Genomic DNA, 22,547 nt, shown 5'->3' with positions numbered 1-22,547 from the left:
TTATAGCACAATTCATAGTTTTATAAACTGGTGTAGGTTTTTTGGATTAGTTTGATCTGTACCCTTTGAAAGGCTTCTTCCATTTCTTAATCATGTTTATTTTTCTGACTGTTAAGTGGTGGGTTTCAACAGGCTAAATAAAAGAGTTGAAATTCTCAGAGATCTAAGTCAAGCAAGACTTGAATTCACAGAATGGCCGGATAATCTGAGGTTTGCCTGTTGTGATCCTTATTGCATGTGGAAACGCTAGTTTTCCTACTGAGGAGAAAAGGAAGTACTTTGTCTTTTAAAGGGAAAAATCATAACTGAATTTTTGAGGATTTTATTAGGGTCCTAGTGACGGTGCATACACAGATGTAACCTCTGTATGGGTGGATTCCCCCCAGGAATTTTAGATTTTAATTTATTAGTATATAGTCGGATCTGCCCCTGGATGGTGTGGGCTTGGTCCTTTCACACTTAACTATTTTCGTTTGGGGTTCTTCCCTTATTTTGATAACTTTAACTTTCATAGGAAAATCAGTCGCCTATATGCCCTATGCTGAGGTCACACGTGCCCTAGAACAGGAAGCACAGATGCACAGTACCGCAGCAAGGTCAGCATCACCGTGTAGGCTCTCTCCGAGAGAAGTCAGTAAAGCCGCTCCACAGCCTATGAGTGCAGCCCGCTATAGTGTCCCGCCAGGTAAATATCGTTCCTCTGTGCAGTGGCTGCTGGCCATCTACCTACCGGTGCTACACATGGGTGGTTTCCAGGACATGCCCTTCCCGTTTCAAGAGTACCTTCTGGTTTCTCTACATCCCATCGTCACTTGTATTCAGTTGAGATTTACCGGGGCCGCTGGGAAGTTTGTGTCCACTGTGACATTGACTGGCTTTTCTGTTACGAGTACTTGTACTTTTGAAAAATCTTGAGATCCCCTCCCCCACCGTAAGAGATTCCCGAGTCTGTGAGAGCCAGAATCCGTGAATGTTGCTCAAATTCTGCAGGATGCAAAAGGGGACATACAGCTGGTTGTCAGTTGCGTCTGTATGTTCTCCCTAGTTGCCGCATCAGCTGCTCGTAAGAAGCAGGTCCAAAGAGCGATGGAGAGAGAGAGAGAGGATTATTAAAGATTGCCATTTGCCGATGCTAAGCAGAAGTAGGTTGAAATGAACATCAGCTTGCAAGCTCCGGTTTGACAGGGAGTTGAATATTTCAGCCTCCCAAATACCATGTGTGACCTGAATGTGTATACGGCTTTAATTCAAGTGAAAGAGAAATTTAAAATAGAAATGCTCATCTTCAGCCTCATCTTGCACTCCAAATCCAATTTGTGATTTAAAAATTCAGGAATGACTGAGATAGGTGGGGTGTTGCAAACTACGAAATGGACTGTTTTAAATCATCTTTTTCTTCCTTTTAAAAGTCCTGCAGCCTGCTCCACATCAAGTGATAACCAACCTCCCCGAAGCGGTTCGGCTTCCGACAACTCGACCCACGAGGCCACCTCCTCCACTTATTCCATCATCTAAAACCACCGTGGCTTCCGAAAAACCCTCTTTCATCCTGGGAGGCTCCATCTCGCAGGTAAAAACGTCTTCTCTCCTCAGGAGATTTCTGTTGAGGATTGCTTTCTGTCACTCATTTGCCAGAGTCTTAAATGAAAACCTATATACGAAGAGGCCATGACCAGAAAATATGGCGGTCATCGTACTCCGTGCCACGCTCCGGAAGCTTGTGTGCGTTGGGTGTACAGAGTGAGTGGCCTTGGCACACTGTCTGGTTTAACTTCTGCGAGGCACTTCTGTGCCCTGAAGTTGAGTGTAGCGTAGATGAAAGAGGAGTCTCTTCAGAGGAATCTTTTCAAGTACTCAGATATGTGTTGACCAACTATTACAAAGGCTCTAAATACCAGTTCATTCTGACTTTGGCCACTGTATCTTTCTTTTTTCCTGGTGTTACTTTTTTTTTTTTTTTTTTTTAATACGGTGTTATCTTTTTTTTTTTTTTTTAATTTTTTAATGTTTATTTTTGAGAGAGAGAGAGAGAGAGAGAGAGAGAGACAGAGGGAGACATAGCGTGAGCAGGGGAAGGACAGAGAGACAGAGAGGGAGACACAGAATATGAAGCAGGCTCCATGCTCCATGCTGTCAACACAGAGCCTGAGGTGGGGCTCAAACTCACAAACCGTGAGATCAGGACCTGAGCTAAAGTTGGACCCTCAGCCGACTGAGCCACACAGGTGCTCCAAATGTGGTCTTCTCTTAATTGTTGTAAAGTGTTGACTCATGTGCAGGACCAGCAGTGACCACACCCCTGTCAGGTTATAGAACCATTTCATCACTCCAGAAAGTTTTCTCACGCCCTTTCGGCCTGAAGCAATCCTAGTTTTGCTTTCTACTGGCACAGATTAGTTTTGCCTTTTCTAGAACTTCATGTAAATGGACTCACACAGTGTGTACTCTTCTGTGTCTTATTTAACATAGCATAACGGCTTTAGGGATTCATCCAGGGTTTTGTGTCATCAGTAGTTTTTTTTTTTTTTTGCCAAATAATACTACATTGTATGAACATACTGGTTTGTTTACCCATTTTCTTGTTAATGGAAGCGTGAGCTATTTCTTGTTTTGGGCTACAGTGAATAAAGCTGATACAAACATTATACTGGGCTCTTTATAGATAGAATGTTTTCATTTCTCTTGTATACTCCCCTGAGAGTGGAATTGCTGAATATATGTTATGTTTTACTTTATAATTTTCCAGAGTGGGTCTCCAGTTTTACACCACTACCCCCAACACATAAGCCTTCACGTTGCTTTGCTGTTGGCAGTCTTTTTTATCTTGGTTTTATTAGTGGGTATGTAACATTTGATGGTGGCTCCAGTTTGCATTTCCCTGAAAACAAAGATGTTGAGCACTTTCTCGTATATTTATTGGTCATTTATGCATCTGATTGTGAAGTGACTGTCTTACTATCTGTTTTTATTGGGATTTTTGGTTAGTAGATTGTAGAAGTTCTTTATATGTTGTGGATGAAAGGTCTCTGTTAGAAAGTTTTTTTCTCTTCTTTGTGGCTTTTGTGTCTTACTGATATGTTTTGATGAGCAGAAATTTGAAATTTTGTTGTGATTGTTGTAGCTTTCTTTATAAGTCCTGAAATCATGTGCTATGAGTCCTTGTAAGGGCTTTTATTTTTCAAGATTGCTCTGCCTCTTCTCTGTGACTTTGGCACCTGCTTTGACAAAAAATTCTGCTGGGATTATGGCAGGGGTTGCCTTAAACCTATAGATTATTTTTGGATACATATGAAGATCTTGAGAATATTGAATCTTCTAATCCATGAACATGTTTATCTTTCCATATTTTAGGTCTTTAATTTCTCTCAACAGTATTTCATAGTTTTCACTGTAGAGGTTTTGTTAGATTTATTTTCAGTTAATTATTTGTAACGTATTTTATGTTTTCATGTGTGGGTCATACTTTCTTGTTTCTTGTAAATTTTGGTTAAAAACTGGATATTTTACATAACAGAATGTGGCAACTGTGGAAAATGGATTTTCCTCTCTCCCTAGGGTTTGCTGTTGTTGCTGTGTGTGTTGGTATTTGCTTTGTGACTTTTCTGAACTAACTCTGTAAAGTCTGTATTCTTGTGACCTGTGTGGCCATTGAAGTCACTGTTTGGTTCACCTGGTGGCCAGCTAATTGCTGGACAGACTTCAGTGCCTAGAATCAGTAAGCGTCCCAGTCTTGACTGAGTAGCTCTGTGTGTGTGTTGGGGCATGCCTTCGACATTCAGCCTGGTACCTGACAACCCTGCCTTAGTCTTCTCTTCCTGCTTCCACAGAGCTTTGAGGTCAGCCAGAGTTGAGAATTCAGGGCCTTCTCAGGTCTTTCCTAGGCATCTGCACAACCTTGCACATGCACATGGCCTCCTAGATTGTTAGGAATACGTTGGAGTTTTTCAGATCCCCTTTAAACATCTCATTCCTTGGCTTTTCCCTTAAAGGTGTTTGGTTAGCCTCTCATTTGCCTTCTTGGTTATCTACTGCCCCAGGCAGTGAAGAATTTCAGTCATTTGACTCTGATAGTTTTTGACAAGCGTGCACCTCCTTCCCCACCATAGTCAGGTCAAATAAAGACAGCCTTGCAAATGGGTCTTCCAGAGAACCAGAAGGAATAATGACAGTTATCTGGGAATGAGGCTTTTCGGGAGCCCAGCCCTGTTCTTTCCCCTCCAGTGGCTGCCAGGCTGATGGTTTTCACCATGATTGAGGGTTGTTGATTTTCACTGCCGCCACCGAGCTTGGCCGGGAGTATATGAGATGAAATAGAACAAGTTCAGATGCCACGAAACCCACTGTTCTTACTTAGATTCTGCTGGTTTTCTTGAACACATGCACCCAGATTTCCACAACCCTTTGGTAATTTTCAGATTAAAAGTTGTTGTTGTTGTTTCATAATTTTTACTGGTTGCCTTTGTGGAGGAGAGTTTTCCAAAGTCCTTACTCTTGGTTTTCACTGATGTCAGTGTCCTGTAGCATTTTTAAGAGGCATAATAGTAGCTTACGTTTCGAGTGTAAAGTGCTTTATTTATGTAATTTGTTAACAATAAATTATTTACATGAAATTTATGGTGATTTCAGAAGTCCTATCTTGCTCCTTTTAAAAATATTTTTAGGGGCGCCTGGGTGGTTCAGTCGGTTGGGTGTCCGACTTCAGCTCAGGTCACGATCTCACGGTCCATGAGTTCGAGCCCCGCGTCGGGTTCTGGGCTGACGGCTCAGAGCCTGGAGCCTGCTTCCGATTCTGTGTCTCCCTCTCTCTCTGCCCCTCCCCCGTTCATGCTCTGTCTCTCTCTGTCTCAAAAATAAATAAAACATTAAAAAAAAAATTAAAAAAAGTATTTTTAATGTAAGCAATCCATGATAAGGATTCTCTTGCTTTGCAAATACCTGTTCTTAACTTGGGGCAGTGGGGGTGTAAATTTTTATAAACAGAAACACGAGCATTAAATTTATTGTTGACCTTGTGAAAAGACAATGTTATTTTAGTCTTTTAAAATTATTTTTAGGGAACACCTGGCACTTATTTGACTTCTCATAATCAGACTTCCTACACTCAAGAAACAGCTAAGCCCTCAGTGGGTTCTATCTCTCTCGGATTGCCACGGCAACAGGAATCTGCCAAATCAGGTCAGTGAGTAAATACTCATAATGTTCCTGCATTTGTAGCATCACACTCGGTAATTCAGCCCTTGATCTCTTCATGTGTGTCTCTTGCTTTGGTCCATAGCTACTGTGCCCTACATCAAGCAGGAGGAATTTTCTCCCCGAAGCCAGAACTCCCAGCCTGAAGGTTTATTGGTCAGGGCACAACACGAAGGAGTGGTCAGAGGTAAAATATGCTGTTTGGCAGAAATGTTAAACTTTTCTTCCCAATAAATTTATTAAAGGAAGTCACTAATACGGTTTAACTATGGGGTTTTAAGTTAGAACCTGTACATTCTAAATTTTTCTTTCTGTATAAAAATAATTTAAAACTGTGAAATTCCATATTTTAGTAATCCTCTTTAATAATTGCACTATAATTTTAAAAGTGCATTTCAGTAAAACACAGCTGTTCTTTTCGTACTGCTGTGTCCTCTCAGCCCTCCTCCAAGTAGGGACTGGTGTGTGTTTGTTTGCAGTGGCAGAAGGTTAAGTTGCTAATAATTTTGGTTTTCTTCAGGTACTCCAGGAGCCATTCAAGAAGGAAGTATAACTCGGGGGACTCCAACCAGCAAAATTTCCCTGGAAGGCATCCCATCCCTGCGGGGCTCCATCACTCAGGTTAGTTGTGATCATGCCTGAAATCCTGGACAAGAGCTAATGAGAAAACTAGAAGTCCGGTTTCAAGAGCTCTGGCTGTTACAGCAGTATAGTTTTGTGATTAAGTTGTTTGTTGTTCTGGATTATGGGACTGGATCTCAGTGGTAATAAACCCAAATCTATAAAACTGTCTGCAGAAAGACATTAATGTAATCGTTTTGACCACAAGCTATATTCTCTATTCTGCAGGTCATTTGAAAAGGTCAGTTATTTGCAAACGGGCAGAAGAAACAAGTTCTGATTGATGTAGTTCTTACTGTCTTCCTGGCAAAGCTTTTACCATGTGTTGAGCTTAAATAGAAATGGAGAAGAAAATCATTATAAATTATTTGCTCGCCTTTGCCCCCTGTGAAAAAGAAGGTCCTACAGTCCCAGCCTATAAGCCGCCTTGCTAGAGTCTAATGCTAACCCGGGAGATATGGATGATGTTGATAAAAGCATCACAAGTCAAGTATCTTCTTCCAATTTTAGGTTAAATAAGTTGCCAACTTTCATTAGGGAAAGGTCTCTCTTTTCCTCCATTAGATGTTAGTTTGAAGTGTAACAGACATTAGCCTCTTTATTCTTGTAGATCTGGGAAGGGAAAATTCTATTTTGGGAAATGATTGTAAACAGATTTTTTTGCACATTGAACCTGTTACAGGATTTCTATTCTGTTCTTCTTCCTTGTCTTTTGTCCTTGTTCCCTAGGACAGTGGTTGTTAAAAGTGTGGTCCCCAGGCCAGCAGCATTAGTGGGACCCAGGAAGTTGTTAGGCATGTAAATGAAGTCTCATCTGTGGGGGCGGCGCCCAGCAGTCTGTGTTTCCAGCCCTGCAGTGATTCTGCTGGATGTCCAGTCGAGAACCACACCTTAGGACCCTGCTGACCCAGGGTAGTCTGTGCCCTAGAGCGTCAGCACCTCCTGGGAGCTTGTTAGAATAACGCAGAAATTTTAGTCCCCTCTTCAGATATTGAATTAGCGTCTCCATTTTAACAAGATTCACCAGTGACTCCTTTCTGAGACGTGGTTTATGGAGTATGTGGCATAGTGATCTAGAAAGTTACATATTAACTCTTCTCATCTCTCCTTCTAAATTTGACCAAAATATACATCCCCTTGAGATTAGTTTTCAGAATAAGCAAACACTTCAGTAGCGGAGAAGAGAAATAAATGGCTTATGTATATTATTATCTCTTCTTGGTCATTTTCACTCTGGTAACCATGCTGTGGGTAGGAGGACAGAATGAACTGGATCGAATGAGGCTAGGCTGTTCTCTGTTTATTTTCAAACCAGTCTGCGCACATGGCATGAGCACTTCCGAAGTAGGCGTTAAGGATTTTCAGATGTTTACTCCCAGGCTCGTTAAATGGCCATACAAGTAGATGTTTTGTTCTTGTCTTTCTTCCTGCTCTAAGCATGTGGTTTCAGATTGTCCTCACTAGAGTTTTGGGGACACTTAATGTGGGAGTGGGCTGGGTCTGGGCCTGCCACTCTCATTTCAACCCAAGCAGCTCACTTTTATAAAGTGTTCTACACATTAGGTGCCATGAGTGATTTTGCTAGAAAGGGAAGGGTTTACTGCTTTAAGGAAGGCTTAGAAAGAACCACGGCCATAGGCACCCTAGAAGAGGACTACTAAATTATGGTGAAAGTTCAGATGATGTGGCCTAAACTGAATCCACATCACAGAATGGAGGCATCTGAGCTTTGTCATTCCTGCCCCCCACGTCCCCCATTGGTGACCAGAAGAAGGCACACGGTTTGGGAACTGCAGGTTCTTTTTCTCTTACGACAATGTGAGAGCAAGTTGTGGACTCTAAATTTAAAACTTAGTTTATTACCTCTTTTTTATTAGACATTTTGAAAAAAAAAGTATTACATTTGCATGATTTTGGGTCTTAAGACAGGTTTTTTACCCCCCCTGGGCATTAAGAGGTTTGACCTCAAGGTGGGTAAGAAAGCTGATTTGACTCATATATACCTGTTTTGTATGGCAGGGTTCAAGGACAAAAAGGTACAGTGTTTCTTAATGTTTATACAAACTTAATGTCTGGTCCTCTTGTGTCTTTGACCCTCTTTGTAGATACGGTTTGGTCTCTCAGTGTGGTAGGTTAAGTTTTCTGAGTATCTCGCATTTCCTCTAAATCCGAGTGTTTATGTTTGATTCGATGGCAGGGTACCCCAGCTCTGTCACAGGCTGGCATACCAGCTGAGGCTCTGGTGAAGGGATCCATTTCTAGAATGCCCATTGAAGAGAACAGCCCTGAGAAGGGCAGAGAGGAAGCTGCATCAAAAGGTCATGTTATTTATGAAGGCAAAAGTGGACACATCTTATCATATGACAGTAAGTATGTCGTCTGTACTCTGAAGCCAGAACTGTAACGTATGACTAAAACATGGACTCTGGTTCCCCACCTACTTGCTTTGGGGAGTTAGTTTTCCTTCCTGAGCCCAAGTTTAATCTCTGTAAAAGGGGTTAACAGTAGTGCCTTCTCATGGAACTTTTGTGAAAATTTAACTCCGATGGAGACCGTCAATGAAAAGTGATAAACCACGTAGAGCCCATAGTAAGTGGTTCTGTCAGTGGTAGCTAACATCACCTGTGGCCAGATGATTTAGCCTAAGAAAATACTCTTTGTTTCACTGTAGTAGAATCACTTTTATCTTAAAGATCTCTTTTATGCATTAAGAATTAGGGAGTAGGAGCGCCTAGGTGGCTCAGTCGGTTGAGCGTCCGACTCTTGACTTGGGCTCAGGTCATGATCTCACAGTCCGTAGGGTCGAGCCCTTCATCAGGCTCCATGCTGACAGTGGAGCCTTTCTGGGATTCTCTCTCCCCCTCTGTCTCACTCTGCCCCTCCCTCCCTCACTTGCGTTCTCTGTCTCAACTTGAAAACTTAAAAAAAAAAAAAAAAAAAATTAGGGAGTAGATACTAGTCTGATAATCCTGGAAAGGGCATTGAATTTAAATTCTACTTAAATAAAACTAGTTTAATGTCTGTGTGTGTGTCACCATTTTCTTTAGATGTATTCTTAGGTTATATTTTCTCATTAACGTTACAACAGTGATTCAGTTATGGTATCACAGCCAAGCGAGGGACTGGATTTGCGTTCCCATTTGCAACTTTTTTGTGAACCGAGTAGTCCTTAGTCATGCTTTATCTTTCTCTTTGAATACAGCGACATAAGGTATGCCAGCAACAGTGACTGATGTAGAACACATGGTAACTTTCTTATTTCCTTCCTCCTTTCTTGTGTTAACATTTCTGGCATACACTGATTTACATTTTGCTTCTGGAGGAAGAAATTAACGGACATTGCCTAAACCAGAAGTCTGGATGTCATCCTTGACACTTCCTTCTCTTCCCCCCTCCAGTCAGTCCTAAGTTGTTTCCGTTTTCTTTTCTGAATTCTCTGGAATCCATCCATTGCTCTGTATTCCCCACTGCCACCATCATCTTTCACCCGGACAACTCGGCAGCCGCCTCACTGATCTCCCCACCTTTCGTCGTAGCCCATGTTCAGAACCGTATCACGTCACTTCCTCCTTGACTCTTCATTGCTTTAAAGTCATCGTACGCCCCTTCCTTTGGCTTCATCCCCCCTCTACCACCTGCTGTCAGCTCCTCTCTCAGGCCGTTCCCTTCCCACCTCCTCCCTTACCTGCTTTGCTCTGCCTGCCACGTACTCTCGCTCCAGCCCCGACCCCCACACCAGCGACGGTCCCACCGTGTCTCACCTTGGGGGTCTGTGTGCTCACTGTTCCCTTGGCCTGTACCACCTCCTGTTCCCTTTACCTCTCACCTGAAGCACCTCCTACTTGTCCTTTAGTTCTCAGCTTGCACATGACTTCTAGGCAGCCTCATCCGAGCCTTTTAAGTGTTGGGTTCACCCACACTGTTCTTACAGGACGTTGCGCCACTCTTTTCATAGTCCTGACTGCACTCTACAGCAGTTCCCTAGTACTTTATCTGCACCTGCCACGATTGGGTGAGTTTCATGAGGGGAGGGGCTTAATTTGGTCACCTTCTCTGCAAGCCTAGCTTATGCCTGGCACTCAAATATATTTGAATTAATGAAGAAAATTTTCATAAATATCATCCACATACATAGCAGTATGTCGTAAGTCGACTAGTTTTTATGTCATTATTTTTATAAGATAGACTATGAAACTAAGATAAATGATTTGCTGTAGAAGAGGTCTTGGGCGCTGAGCAATTCTTGTTTCTATATTCTACAGATATTAAGAATGCCCGAGAAGGGACAAGGAGTCCAAGAACAGCTCATGAAATCAGTTTAAAAAGAAGCTATGAATCAGTGGAAGGAAATCTAAAGCAAGGGTTGTCAATGAGGGAGTCTCCTGTGTCAGCACCACTAGAGGGTAAAATGTTGTTTCCAGAACATTTATTCTAGATACATTTAATTTTGTACAGCAAATTTGCATGGCTGGGTTAGGTTGTATTCAGTCTGTTATTTCTACCTGAGATTTCTATTCATATTAACATATAAATGAAACCTACATTAATGTTATCATAGTAATAATATAAACACAGTAAAGTATATAATATATAATTAATACTTTATTAATATGATGCTTATTAATATGTTTAAATTTATATTCATATCTACATATACCTCAGGTACGTGACAGTGGAAGGGAGTAAAATTAAACATCATTGTCATATCATGTGCTCATGCAATTTGAAGATTATTCCTGCTAGGGTTAAGTGAATTGAAAAATGTAAAATTCATTCTGATAACTTTGTTTTTATTGTGAGGCAGTTAAAGTCGTGTCATAGAACAAAGACGTGTATTTGAATTTCAGCTGCACCCTTTCCTGATGAATTTCTCCTCACGAGTTTCATCTTCTAAAGGGATTGTAGTTACCATTGTGTGAGGATTGGAGATGGGTGTCCAGCCTTGTGCTGACCGTACAGGATGTGCATGATACGTGATAGCTGTGTTTTATTTTGTTAATGGCTGACTTTCTTTAAATCTTAACCTGCCTCGAGTGTTTCATGTTATTCTAGGTGAAATACTAAAAACAGGGTAAGGATTCTTCAATCTTAGAAGTCCTGTGCAATTTTCTAAGAGCTGGATTCTATGTTAAAAAATTAAAAAACAAAAAACCTCACTTTCCTTCCTTTTAGGGTAAATGCATGTGATTATTTCCAGTCCTTGAGCCAATTTTTTTCTGATATGATGTGAAGCTTTTTAAGAGGTTATTTATAGCTCTTTCATTTTGATTTGCATATTTTCGTTCATGTATGTTGCCTGTGTATGAGGTGCCCATCTTTCATGTTTCCCTTTCTCAGAGGTCTAGTTCAGAGCTAGACAGTGGTCCTCAGACTCTCTGTGCCCTCTCGCCTGGAGAAAGAAGCATTGGGATTTTGCATTTAGCTTTGGAAGTGTCTTTCTTTCCTTTTTGATTTATAATAGATGTCTTCTGTGGTTATTTTCTATTTCGGAGAACATTTACAAAGGAACAAATGATGTCCAACTTTTTTTTTTTTTCTTCCATGATACCCTCTGAATAGCTCACAAATTTAAGATGATCTCTCTCCATAAAGCTTTTAGCAAAAAGTCTATACTCTGTGGTCAGTATAAAGTATGTGAAAATTGAAATACACATCGTGTTTAATGCTTGAATTGCTTTCTTGCTTTGAAAGGGCTGATATGCCGAGCATTACCCAGGGGGAGCCCTCATTCTGACCTCAAAGAAAGGACTGTGCTGTCTGGTTCCATAATGCAGGGTAAACTCTTTGCTTGTTTTGGCTTTTTTATTCATGATGGCCTCATTGGCAAAGTACTTTGACATTAATGTGCAGCGCATGAAACCTGCTTTGCAAGTATTTTCCCTTTTGAAATATTAGATACTTGATGTCAGCTCTTCTGTTTCTGGGCTACATAGTTTATTTGAAAATGATAGTTGCCTAATCTTTTGAGTAGAGAGACATTTTTCTTATGTAAGAACCATTCTCTGAATGTGATAAACAAATGTATTAAATCTTGAACAACGCCCATAAAATGATGACTTATGAATATTTAAGGATGTGTTGTAAACAGAAAATTGATTAGAAACTGCCAGATGATAAGGTATTAAATTTTTTCAATAACGGTAAAATGTACGTAACAACATTTACCATTTTAACAGTTTTTAAGCGTACAGCTCAGTGGCATTGTTATGCGACCATTGGCATTATTTTAACAAGTATTTTTTCTTTAATTTTTTCTTGAAGGCACACCAAGAGCAACCACCGAAAGCTTTGAAGATGGTCTAAAATATCCGAAACAGATTAAAAGGGAGAGTCCTCCCATACGAGCATTTGAAGGCGCCATTACCAAAGGAAAACCATATGATGGTATTACCACCATCAAAGAAATGGGGCGTTCCATTCATGAGATTCCACGGCAAGATATTTTAACTCAGGAAAGCCGTAAAACTCCAGAGGTGGTCCAGAGCACAAGGCCAATCATTGAGGGTTCCATCTCCCAGGTAACTGGAACAGGGTTCTTTCTGTCAGCCATTCCGCTTCAGACTGTGATATTCATGGAGCATTTTAAAAAGCACGACTTAATAATCATAAGTAGTTCTCGTGAGGTCTGATGTCTTGGAGGTAAACGTGAAAGGTTTACGTATGCTTTATCATTCGTTTTCTCGTGTGTGTATTGTGGAGTGTGTGTCGCGAGAAGGCGCATAGCTCTGGATCGGTGAGCCTGTGACAGAGACATCCACACAGACAGTAAGGGTCACCAGAACAAACTGTGGTTGCCGTGGGCCGTACTGACATGGGATGGAGGAGTCTTCAGCTGCCTTGGGCTACCTGTGCCGTTTGTTTCCTTTAGGGTACACCGATAAAGTTTGACAGCAACTCAGGTCAATCTGCCATCAAACACAACGTCAAGTCTTTAATCACGGGGCCTAACAAACTACCCCGTGGAATGCCTCCACTGGAAATTGTGCCAGAGAACATCAAAGTGGTAGAACGGGGGAAATATGAGGATGTGAAGGCAGGCGAGCCAGTGCGTTCCCGACATACATCGGTGGTAAGCTCTGGCCCCTCAGTTCTTAGGTCAACACTTCATGAAGCTCCCAAAGCACAACTGAGCCCAGGGATCTACGACGACAGCAGTGCCCGGCGGACGCCTGTGAGTTATCAGAGCACCATGTCCAGAGGCTCGCCTATGATGAACAGAACTTCGGATGGTGCGTTACTCTTCTGTCCTTGTCTGCTCATTTTTATTCGCGTTCCCCAAACCTCTGGCAGATAGTAAATGCTGAAGTGTTAGCTTTCGATTGTGACGAGATCTGTAGGTTGTGCTGGATGCGAGGGCTGTAGGGAAGGCTACCAGGTGAAAAGGTGATATAATTGCAGGTAAGATATCTAATACTTTAATCATGTGCACGGTATGCTGGAGTCCAGAAATGCTCTGGAATAAGTACGTTTTCAGAGTGGACCTACAAGGTTTTCTGGAAGTCAGTGTTGACAACTGCTCCGCGGCAGTCTGGCATGGCAGTTGAAAGCTTAGGCCACAGAGCAAGACTGCCTAGCCTCGAATTAAGGTTCTTCTTCCTGCACGGACTTGTATCGGTTACGTAACTTAACGTAACATTAAGGCTTCCCTTCCTGGACTGTTGTGAAGGCCAAGTGAACTAATGTGTCTGAAGACCTTTAAAAGGAAAGAATGAGTAGTACTTGGCATGTATGAAGGACTCGATAAACGCAAACTGTTGTCGTTGCCGGTATTGTTACTGTTGTCACTGTAACTCCATGCCTCTTGGGCTTTCTGCTGCCAGCGGGTACATGAGTAAGGGAAGAGGCATTGATTTTTACCAGGCGGTCCCTGAAACGATCTGCGGACCTTAGCAATATCCTCACTCATCATTTAAAAAAAATTTTTTTTTTCAATGTTTATTTATTTTTGGGACAGAGAGAGACAGAGCATGAACGGGGGAGGGGCAGAGAGAGAGGGAGACACAGAATCGGAAACAGGCTCCAGGCTCCGAGCCATCAGCCCAGAGCCTGACGCGGGGCTCGAACTCACGGACCGCGAGATCGTGACCTGGCTGAAGTCGGATGCTTAACTGACTGCGCCACCCAGGTGCCCCCTCACTCATCATTTTAAGCTTTATTGCAATACGTATTTATTGAGGGCTCATGGGCAAGATCCTGGCTGGACACTGTGAGAGCTGTCGAGGTGAAGTGCTTTTGCAGTGGGAGGAGGAGAAGAGAAGAGGGAAGAGTCTGCTGGGCAGTAGGACGGTGAATGCAGAGCCTTGGGCCCAGTTTTGATGGAGAATTCCACCCCCCCCACCCCCCCCCCCCGCCACCCATTCCGAGGGAGAAGGCACTCTATGTTTGAGCAAGCTGGGGCTCAGAAGGGGACGTAATAAACCACCATGATTTCTTGGTGTCGTCAGGCAGGTTTGTGTAATCATGGCTAAGTTGATAATATCAAAATATATTTAATAATTAGATGGTGGTAAGGACTGATCAATGCCACTGATACACTCAGTGTAATGGTACATTGTATGTTCTGTGTGTTTTGCAACAATAATTAAAAACAGTTGAGGGTGATGGCCACTACGTGTTGGCATATGGTAAGCATCAGGGGCATAATCCAACCTCTGAATACTATTGTTTAAAAAGAAGAGGCTGAAGGAGGGAGGTGGTTGATACTGGTGAGCTTGTAAGAAAGTCTTTGTGGAAGTAGAGAGCAAGGAAAAATAGTATAACTTCAGGACTAGTGGGCCGCAGGGAGGCTGGGTGACGCAGGCAGAGAGGGGGTTGTGAGTTGATATACGTACGTGTGGGGTCGAAAAGAATTTGCAATGTTAGAGTCATACAGAACACAAAAATCATTTATAATGGGACTTAAAGAGGAGTGTTGAACTTCATTTTTAATCTTAATATTAGGTGATAAAATGCTGGTGCTGTGATCCAAAAGGCGGTGGTCTCCAAATCTCAAAAGCTTCTACTAGTTCTTCCCATTTGCGTAAGATTAACTATTAAATGTTTGGTGGAAGCAGATAAAAATATAAATATCGTCTGTATTTGACTGGGTGAGAAATGGAGAAATACAGCTGACCCTTGAACAACACGGGTTTGAGCCGCGTGGGTCCACTTAGGTGGATTTATTTTGTTTGAGCAAATACAGTGCTCTCTGTAAATGTATCTCTCTCTTAGAATTTTCTTAACATTTTCTTTTCTCTAGCTTACCGTATTGTAAGAATATAGGGCATAATACATATAACACATAAGATGATGTGCTGATCAACTGTTTATGTTACCAGTGAGGCTTCCAGCCAATAGTATAGTAGGCTGTTAGTTTATGGGGAGTCTAACGTTATGTATGAATTGTGGACTGTTGCAGGGGGCTGGGGCGCTTGGCGCCTCTAACCTTGCATTGTTCAAGGGTCAACTGTATAATCCTACTTCACAAGTTTTCTTAAGAAGTCGTGGGGTTGCCTTTTTTTTTTTTTTTTTTTTCCAGTTACCATCTCTTCTAGCAAGTCTACCAATCATGAAAGAAAATCGACACTGACCCCTACCCAGAGGGAAAGTATACCGGCGAAGTCTCCGGTGCCTGGGGTGGACCCGGTAGTAAGCCACAGCCCTTTTGATCCCCATCACAGGGGCAGCACCCCGGGAGAGGTTTATCGGAGCCACCTTCCCACGCATTTGGATCCCGCCATGCCGTTTCACAGGGCTCTGGATCCTGGTAAGCACAGCGTGTGGTGAGGACGTTTGGCGAAGAAACGATGTACCTGTACGACTTTTTAAGCTCCGTTTATTAAAGTATAATACGCAGACTGTTGCGTACATTGTTAGTGTGCAGCTCACTGACCTTTCACACACTCCACACCCCCATGTTACCAGTTCTGAAATCCCGAAACGAAGGAGTACCGGCACCCGTTACAGAACAGAAACAAAGAGTATGGCATTTGGTTAAGCTGATTGAAAAGGTGGGCCCATGTGAAGGATTGTTTTTAAATGACACAGGCATACCTTAAACATTTGAATTCACCGTATAGACATTCATTCACCAGAATTCTGATCTCGGGCCAGGGTCCACCGATGAAACTGCACCCTTTTCTTTGCTACATAAACGATACTCACATTTCCATGTTTGCTTTTTTAAGTGAAGCTGGAATTTAAAACCACTTGAATCGCACTACAGAATCCTTTCAGATTTTTTTTTTTTTTGTCTTTTAAAATTATCTTGTCCATACGTGATTCAGCTTCTGTCTTGAGTCTTTCCAAAGCAGTTGACTTAGTTTCCAGAGAAACCACTTTTTGTTCTTCCCTCAACAACCTCCAGATTCTTTCATCAAGTTACGTAATCACAGTGGCAGGTACGGCAGGAAGGAACTTTGGAACAGACAGACGGCCTCTGGCTGTGGGTGAACATCCCTCATGTAGGTGCAGGAGTCCGTCGGTTTTCTAGCGAGCAGTCTGTGCTGGGCTCAGGGTCATGTGCTCTACTGAGGGAAAGGAGCCCTGTCAGTGTGTCGGTGGCTGTCCTGATGCACCTGCTGGGCCAGCTGCCCCCTGTCCTCCCCGCCCCCGGTGCCCGCTCCCCTCGCCCACCGACCCTGCCTCAAATGTGTTTTCTGCTCATCCTCTCCTCTCTCCTAAATTGCTCGCTTGTCACATCCTTCAGGTTGAAATTGGGACACAGACCACCTTTGTTTTACTGTGGTCCTTAGAGAAGAGGTGTTCATTACCAGTATGCCAGGATTTCTAAGTGTTAGTTTCACTTTCTAGTAGCGAGGTGCCTGTAGAAAATATTGTACCTTCTGAGGGTTGTATCAGTGCCATCAGGTCGTTTGTCACTTGAGAACACTAAGTTTCAGAGGAGCCTACATTTAATTCTTCAGGGACTGTCTTCCAGAATTGAGACAGGAGCTCCCACAGATTCCACTGACAGAATCACCCGGCTGGGAGTTCCGGGTGAAGAAAGGGGAGGCAAACATTCCAGAAAACTGGTTATTTGTTTTTCTGGGGAGAACGTGTATATGTAAAATAGTTCACTCAAGTTTTCAGACAACGTTGAAGGTTTATACCTTCATGGAGTGGTACCATAGTCCTGTACTTTGTAGCAGTTTTATTTACTGGTTATTTTTGAGCTGGAGCTGAATTCTAAATATTTTGAGCATAGAGACTTTTCCTTCTACTTTTTACCACACATACCTGCCCCTTCCTAGCATCTCGTGTCATGCTCTGACCTAGGCTAGTCAGACTATGGCCAGGGGGCTAAATCCTGCTGCTGCCTGTTTGTTTGTGTAAATAAAGTTTTATTAGAACACAGGCAGTTATTTGTTGATGCTTTGTCTGTGGGTGCTTTCATTTTCTCTGTGCAGCTACAGTGGGAAAGTTGAGTAGGTGGAACAGACCATATGGTCCACAAAACCTAATATATTTGCCATCCGGCCTTTAAGTTTGCCGTTCTCTGCTCTAAACACATGGATTAATTAAATGCTTGTGGACTAATCCTCTTCAGCCCCAGGAAAGTGTGTTCACATATATTTCTGTTCGGTTGTGTTGAATGACTGGCACTACAAAAATAATTTCTCAAATGCAGCCCTTGAGACTTAGGTGAAAAATAAAAGTTACATGGCAAAGATGGAAAGTGAAACTAGTGGAGAAGTTTTTTAGCTCCTGTTCTACTTGGTAAACAGGTTCATACTCCTATTGTGTCTAGTTTCTCCCCCTTTTCCATCACATCTGATTTGATTTATTTATAATTAAAAAGGTTTTTTTTTAATGTTTAATGTTGGGAGAGAGAGACAGAGAGACAGAGTACAAGCAGGCGAGGGGCAAAGTGCAAAGTAGACACATAGTCTGAAGCAGGCTCCAGACTCTGAGCTGTCAGCACAGAGCCCAACGCGGGGCTCGAACTCACGGACCGCGAGATCATGACCTGAGTGGAAGTCGGACACTCAGCCGACTGGGCCACCCAGACGCCCCTTTCACATCTGACTTTAGAATGCGTATATTCATACTGCTGATGTGTCGGGGTCTAAAACGAATCTCCCTTAATCCCTGTTCCGTTCCTACCCACGCCGAATAAGGGCTGCACGCGCATTTTAGCTGGAGAGCGAGAGCCCCGCCTCTTTCTGTGGGTGATGTTCGGCAAAGGAACCTCATGTGGACTCAGTCAGCTGAACACCTTTCTCTTGTTCTCTCCGCCAGCAGCTGCTGCTTACCTGTTTCAGAGACAGCTCTCACCAACCCCAGCTTACCCGAGTCAGTATCAGCTTTACGCGATGGAGAACACGAGACAGACAATCCTCAATGATTACATTACCTCACAGCAGATGCAGGTGAACCTGCGCCCAGATGTGGCCAGAGGCCTCTCCCCACGGGAGCAGCAGCTGGGTCTCCCGTACCCGGCAACGAGGGGTGTGTGTCTTTGCGTTTCGGTTTCACGAGTGCGTTATGTGTACTGAGTATCAATGAGTATTTATTGAATGAATGATGGAAAGAATGAAGAGGCAGCCATATCCTTGGCCGTGTAGCTTTTAGGCCTTGAAGGCAGATGAAGAAATGTGTCAGACGGGGTGTTTTGGTGAACACTGAACTAACTAAATGAAGTCATTGAGCTGGGTGTTTGAAATCATTGTTTTTTCAGTTTGCTGCCTCCCTCTGTAATCTGTTCGTGCTTTTAGGTTACTGGTATGGGGCACAGTATTTCATGGCCTTCTGTAGACTTAAAGACGGCCTTACAAAGTGATGATGATCTGGGCCATTTTTATTTATACCGTATAACAAAGTATCGCTGGGTTATAGAGATAAACCATATAAAATAGCCACATACAGTTCTGTATCTTTAGAAAGACTGATACTTGACATAATTTTATCGTATTTGTCTTTTGAGCAGGAATCATTGACCTGACCAATATGCCTCCAGCAATTTTAGTGCCTCATCCAGGGGGAACAAGTACTCCACCCATGGACAGAATCACTTATATTCCTGGTACACAGATTACGTTCCCCCCCAGGCCATACAACTCTGCTTCTATGTCTCCAGGTGAGAGTCTGCGGCCTTCCCCCCCCCCCCCCCCCCCCGACCACCGTGTTGACAGCACGGCCTTTGAAGGCATTTCGGGCAGTTGTTCCCCATTTGGTCTTTCACTTAATATTTAGTAATAGTTCTACTATGCCGTTCTGTCGCCAGATACTCTAGAAACATCCTAAAAGCTTGTGTTGGGCTTTAGTTGTCATCCAAAACTCTTAACCTTCCCACACGTGGAGTTTGGAGCGTTTTGGAAACCTTTCAGCCACTTGAGACTTTACACGTTGTTTGTACCTGACAGGTTGATGTGTTTGTCTTGAAGTGGCGGACTTCGCGTGTTTTACAGGACACTCAACGCACCTTGCAGCGGCCGCGAGTGCGGAGCGGGAGCGGGAGCGCGAGAAGGAGCGGGAGCGGATAGCCGCGGCGTCCTCGGACCTCTACCTGCGGTCGGGTGAGTGGCGTGGCTTTGTTCATTCCGCACCCGCTCCTGCCGTGGGGATGCCGAGGTCATCTCACACACGGGGATCCTGAGACAGAAAGTGATTTCAGGCCGTAAGTGAAGGACAGGTGAGAGCGCCATCGAGGTTTAAATGGTGCAGACGTGAATTTGGAACAGGAAGGTGACGTTTTCACGAGGAAGGCATCATTTGGATCTGGCCCCCAGCAGTTGGCTACGAAGACGCTGTGTGAAGACACTGGGCGCGGGGCTCATTGAAGCCGGACTCGTCGAGCTGGACTTGGAGGAAGAGTGGAAATACAGTTAGAACGAGGGCTGGCACTTGGAGATGACAGGTGCTGCCATTCGGCAGGGAGGCAGGTGACACGAGGGGGCACGGACATAGGAGGGGCTTGAGGTGGATTAGGACCCCGGAGGGGGGCACGTGCTGTCACCAGAATAGCAAGGCCGCGACGGTCGCTCACAACGGCTTGAGATGTTTGGCACTGGGAGAGGCCAGAAAGGAACTGCTTGGGAAGAATGCCTTTGAGGCGAACGGGAAGGACTCGGCAGTAAATGGACGCAGCCGGTGAGGAAGAGATGAGAAATAAGATCGGCCCTCACGTAAGATAGGGAGGGATTAACGAAAGTGAAGAGCAGAGGGGTTTTACCACGGGACACGCTTTGATGCGTCTCTGGGACGTTCTTATCTGTGGCATATCTGTCTTCTTGCGTTGGGCTCCATCAGTGAAATGAAACCACGTCCCATGTCCGTGTTGCCGGGTAGACAGATCTGGCACTTAGGACAACGGACGGCTTGGACTTGGTGACCCGGGAGTCCCCCGTAAGTGTTGAGACTCTGGCTCGGCTGAGCTCTCCAGGCGGCAAGCGTGCGGGGAGAGGATCCGGTCCGTCCTTGGAGGTTACGGGGAGGGATGTTCCCGACGCGGGGCTGGTCAGAGAGGGCGGTGTGGAACCAGAGGGCACACTCCTGGTCGTGGGGAACAGACCCTTAAAATCAAAGTGGCGGCAGTATAGAGTGGGGGTCCAAAGCCGGTCCTCGTACTCGACTCCGTGACGTCATTCCTGAGGATTTATCTTGAATAGTTCCGCGCTTGCAAAGCCTAAAGACCTGTAGCTGCGGTCTGCTGTCCGCAGATAGGCGGGAATCACTGCGTCTGACCACAGGAAGTGCTGTAACGCATAGCGAGGTAGCACCCGAGTACCGATCCTACACTGCCCACATACAAACGTGAAACGCATTTAATTAAAGCGTCACTGCGGTAGGAACTAGATTTTGAAAATGCTCGTGATCCCACTAACGGATAACATGCAGACTCGAGACGATAGACACCATTTCTCCCACCAGACACTTGAACGGTTTGTGAGTATTCTGTGTCGGTGTGACTAAAGAAACGCCGACTCTCGTGCGTCATCAGGTGGCAGCGTAAATAGGAACAGTCTTGGCCAAGATACAGAAATTTAAATAGCAGGCCCTCTCCTAGGAATATAGAAGTGCTGGTGGAAGCCGATGTATGGTTGGAAGGGAGAAAATTGCTGAAGAGGTGCGGCCGGGCGGTACCTGCTGTGGGGACAGGGACACACGGTAAAACTGCCGGCGCCTCTCTGGGCGGAGAAGGAGGAGGCGCAGAAGGGAGTGAAGAGCGAGGGAGTCCGAGCTCTTCCCAGCGAGCTCTTCCCAGCGAGTCGTGCGTCGTGCGGCAGAGTCCAAGTTGTGGCTTTGTTCAGGGAGAGCTGAGGACAAGGGAACAAAAGCAGCTCAGCTGCTGGAGGAGGTGCTGAGCGGAGCTGATTTGGGGGCGGGCGGAGTGAGTGATCATGTGTCCACAGAGAGAAAGTGTCCCCGGGGAGCACCGAGCGGCGAGGCGCGGAGCGGAGTGGGGAGAGCTGTGGCTGAATGAACCCTCCTCAGACCCTGGGGTGGTGGCAGCTCTCATCACGTGTGCCGTCCTCGTCACGATGTTTAGACGGCAGCGCTGAATGGGAGTTTGGAAACGGTAAACACACCGGAGTTTGAGGAAAACTCTGAGAGATGAGCTTACCTGATTTTTGTTAACGTTTATTTGTTTTGAGAGCGAGAGAGCGAGAGCGCACGCGCGCACAGATGCTGGAGGGGCAGAGAGAGAGAATCCCAGGGAGGCTTAATGGCTGTCACCTCAGAATCCGACTAGGGGCTCGATCTCACAAACCGCGAGCTCATGACCTGAGCCGAAATCAAGTGTCAGATGCTGAACTGAGCCACCCAGGTGCCCCCGATTTGTATTAGCACAGCTGACCCTGTACTCAGGTGAGGGGTGCTGACCCCCACGCAGGGGGGAAAATCCAAGTATAACTTTGACTCCCCCCAAACTGCCAGTCGCCTACTATTTATTGCCTGGAAACCTTACCGCTAACATAAATAGTTGATTACCCATATTTTGTATGCATGTCTCATATATATGTCCTTACAATAAAGTGAGCTAGAGAACAGAAATTGATGAGAAAATGATAAGAGAAAACACAGTTACGGTACTGTACTGTATTTAAAAAAAGAAAAAAATCCACAGGTAGGTGGCCCGGTGCAGTTCAAATCCCTGTTGTTCAAGGATCAACTGTACTTCACTGTTGGTGTCATTTTTGTTTCTGTCAGGAATCACAGAAATGAAAGCGCCAGTAAATGAGAGTGGATGTTTTTCTCTCGAGCTACGAGCGTGGTTTTATTACATCTTTATTGAGAAACTCGTGTGGAACATGAGCAAGGCCAAAAGGCGGGCCATCAAGTTTCTTAACGTTTTCTCTTGTCAGGAATAACTAAGAAAGGAACGGTCCCTAAATGTGGCCGTCTCTAGGTTCTTCCTCGGGGCTTGTCTTCCCTTCCCTCTTCTTTGTTTTATTTTATTTTTTTGGCCTTCACAGGCTCCGAACAGCCGGGCCGACCTGGCAGCCACGGGTATGTCCGCTCCCCGTCCCCTTCAGTGAGAGCTCAGGAGCCCATGTTGCAGCAGAGACCCAGCGTTTTCCAGGGAACCAACGGAACCAGTGTAATCACACCTTTGGATCCAAGCGCTCAGCTGCGAATCATGTGAGTCTCCCGGACACGTTCGGACCAAGGACAAACAGACGGTCTCTTGCGTACCGCGCACTTTTAGATCGGTGGCCGCCCGACACGTCTTGGTGTGCGGTGGACCCCGCCGCCTCCCCAGCGCGCCCCCGGTAGAGCCCGCCCTTCACGGAGCTGTGTGTGGTTTGCTTCTG

The 22,547-nt window shown here is 44.6% G+C and overlaps 1 protein-coding gene and 1 long non-coding RNA gene across 16 annotated transcripts in view; one reads left to right on the top strand and one right to left on the bottom strand.

The window, feature by feature from the left end:
• Nucleotides 1-9,753, bottom strand: part of LOC124519632 (uncharacterized) — a 34,530-nt gene extending 24,777 nt beyond the window's left edge. For both annotated transcript variants that reach the window (XR_006964157.1, XR_006964156.1), the window contains exon 1: nt 9,573-9,753. This is a non-coding gene — a long non-coding RNA (uncharacterized LOC124519632). The remainder of the gene's footprint in view (nt 1-9,572) is intronic.
• NCOR1 (nuclear receptor corepressor 1) overlaps nt 1-22,547 on the top strand; it is a 160,179-nt gene that overhangs the window by 120,240 nt on the left and 17,392 nt on the right. For 8 of the 14 annotated variants that reach the window (XM_047090004.1, XM_047089998.1, XM_047089997.1 and 5 more), the window contains 15 exons: nt 515-685; nt 1,410-1,570; nt 5,055-5,175; nt 5,276-5,377; nt 5,711-5,811; nt 8,009-8,177; nt 10,074-10,214; nt 11,503-11,586; nt 12,073-12,329; nt 12,680-13,040; nt 15,329-15,556; nt 18,031-18,240; nt 18,719-18,868; nt 19,200-19,307; nt 22,209-22,374. In XM_047090004.1, the coding sequence (XP_046945960.1) occupies nt 515-685; nt 1,410-1,570; nt 5,055-5,175; nt 5,276-5,377; nt 5,711-5,811; nt 8,009-8,177; nt 10,074-10,214; nt 11,503-11,586; nt 12,073-12,329; nt 12,680-13,040; nt 15,329-15,556; nt 18,031-18,240; nt 18,719-18,868; nt 19,200-19,307; nt 22,209-22,374 (2,530 nt within the window). The remainder of the gene's footprint in view (nt 1-514; nt 686-1,409; nt 1,571-5,054; nt 5,176-5,275; nt 5,378-5,710; nt 5,812-8,008; nt 8,178-10,073; nt 10,215-11,502; nt 11,587-12,072; nt 12,330-12,679; nt 13,041-15,328; nt 15,557-18,030; nt 18,241-18,718; nt 18,869-19,199; nt 19,308-22,208; nt 22,375-22,547) is intronic. The other 6 variants (XM_047090006.1, XM_047090008.1, XM_047090003.1 and 3 more) reach the window with 4 other exon arrangements.

Source organism: Lynx rufus, unplaced genomic scaffold (assembly GCF_022079265.1).
Source record: "Lynx rufus isolate CCGP_SWC_20201006 ecotype Redwood Valley unplaced genomic scaffold, mLynRuf1.p SCAF_28, whole genome shotgun sequence".
Classification (NCBI taxonomy): domain Eukaryota; kingdom Metazoa; phylum Chordata; class Mammalia; order Carnivora; family Felidae; genus Lynx; species Lynx rufus.
The sequence above is the reverse complement of the archived record's forward strand: the minus strand, read 5'-3'. Positions and strand labels throughout refer to the sequence as shown.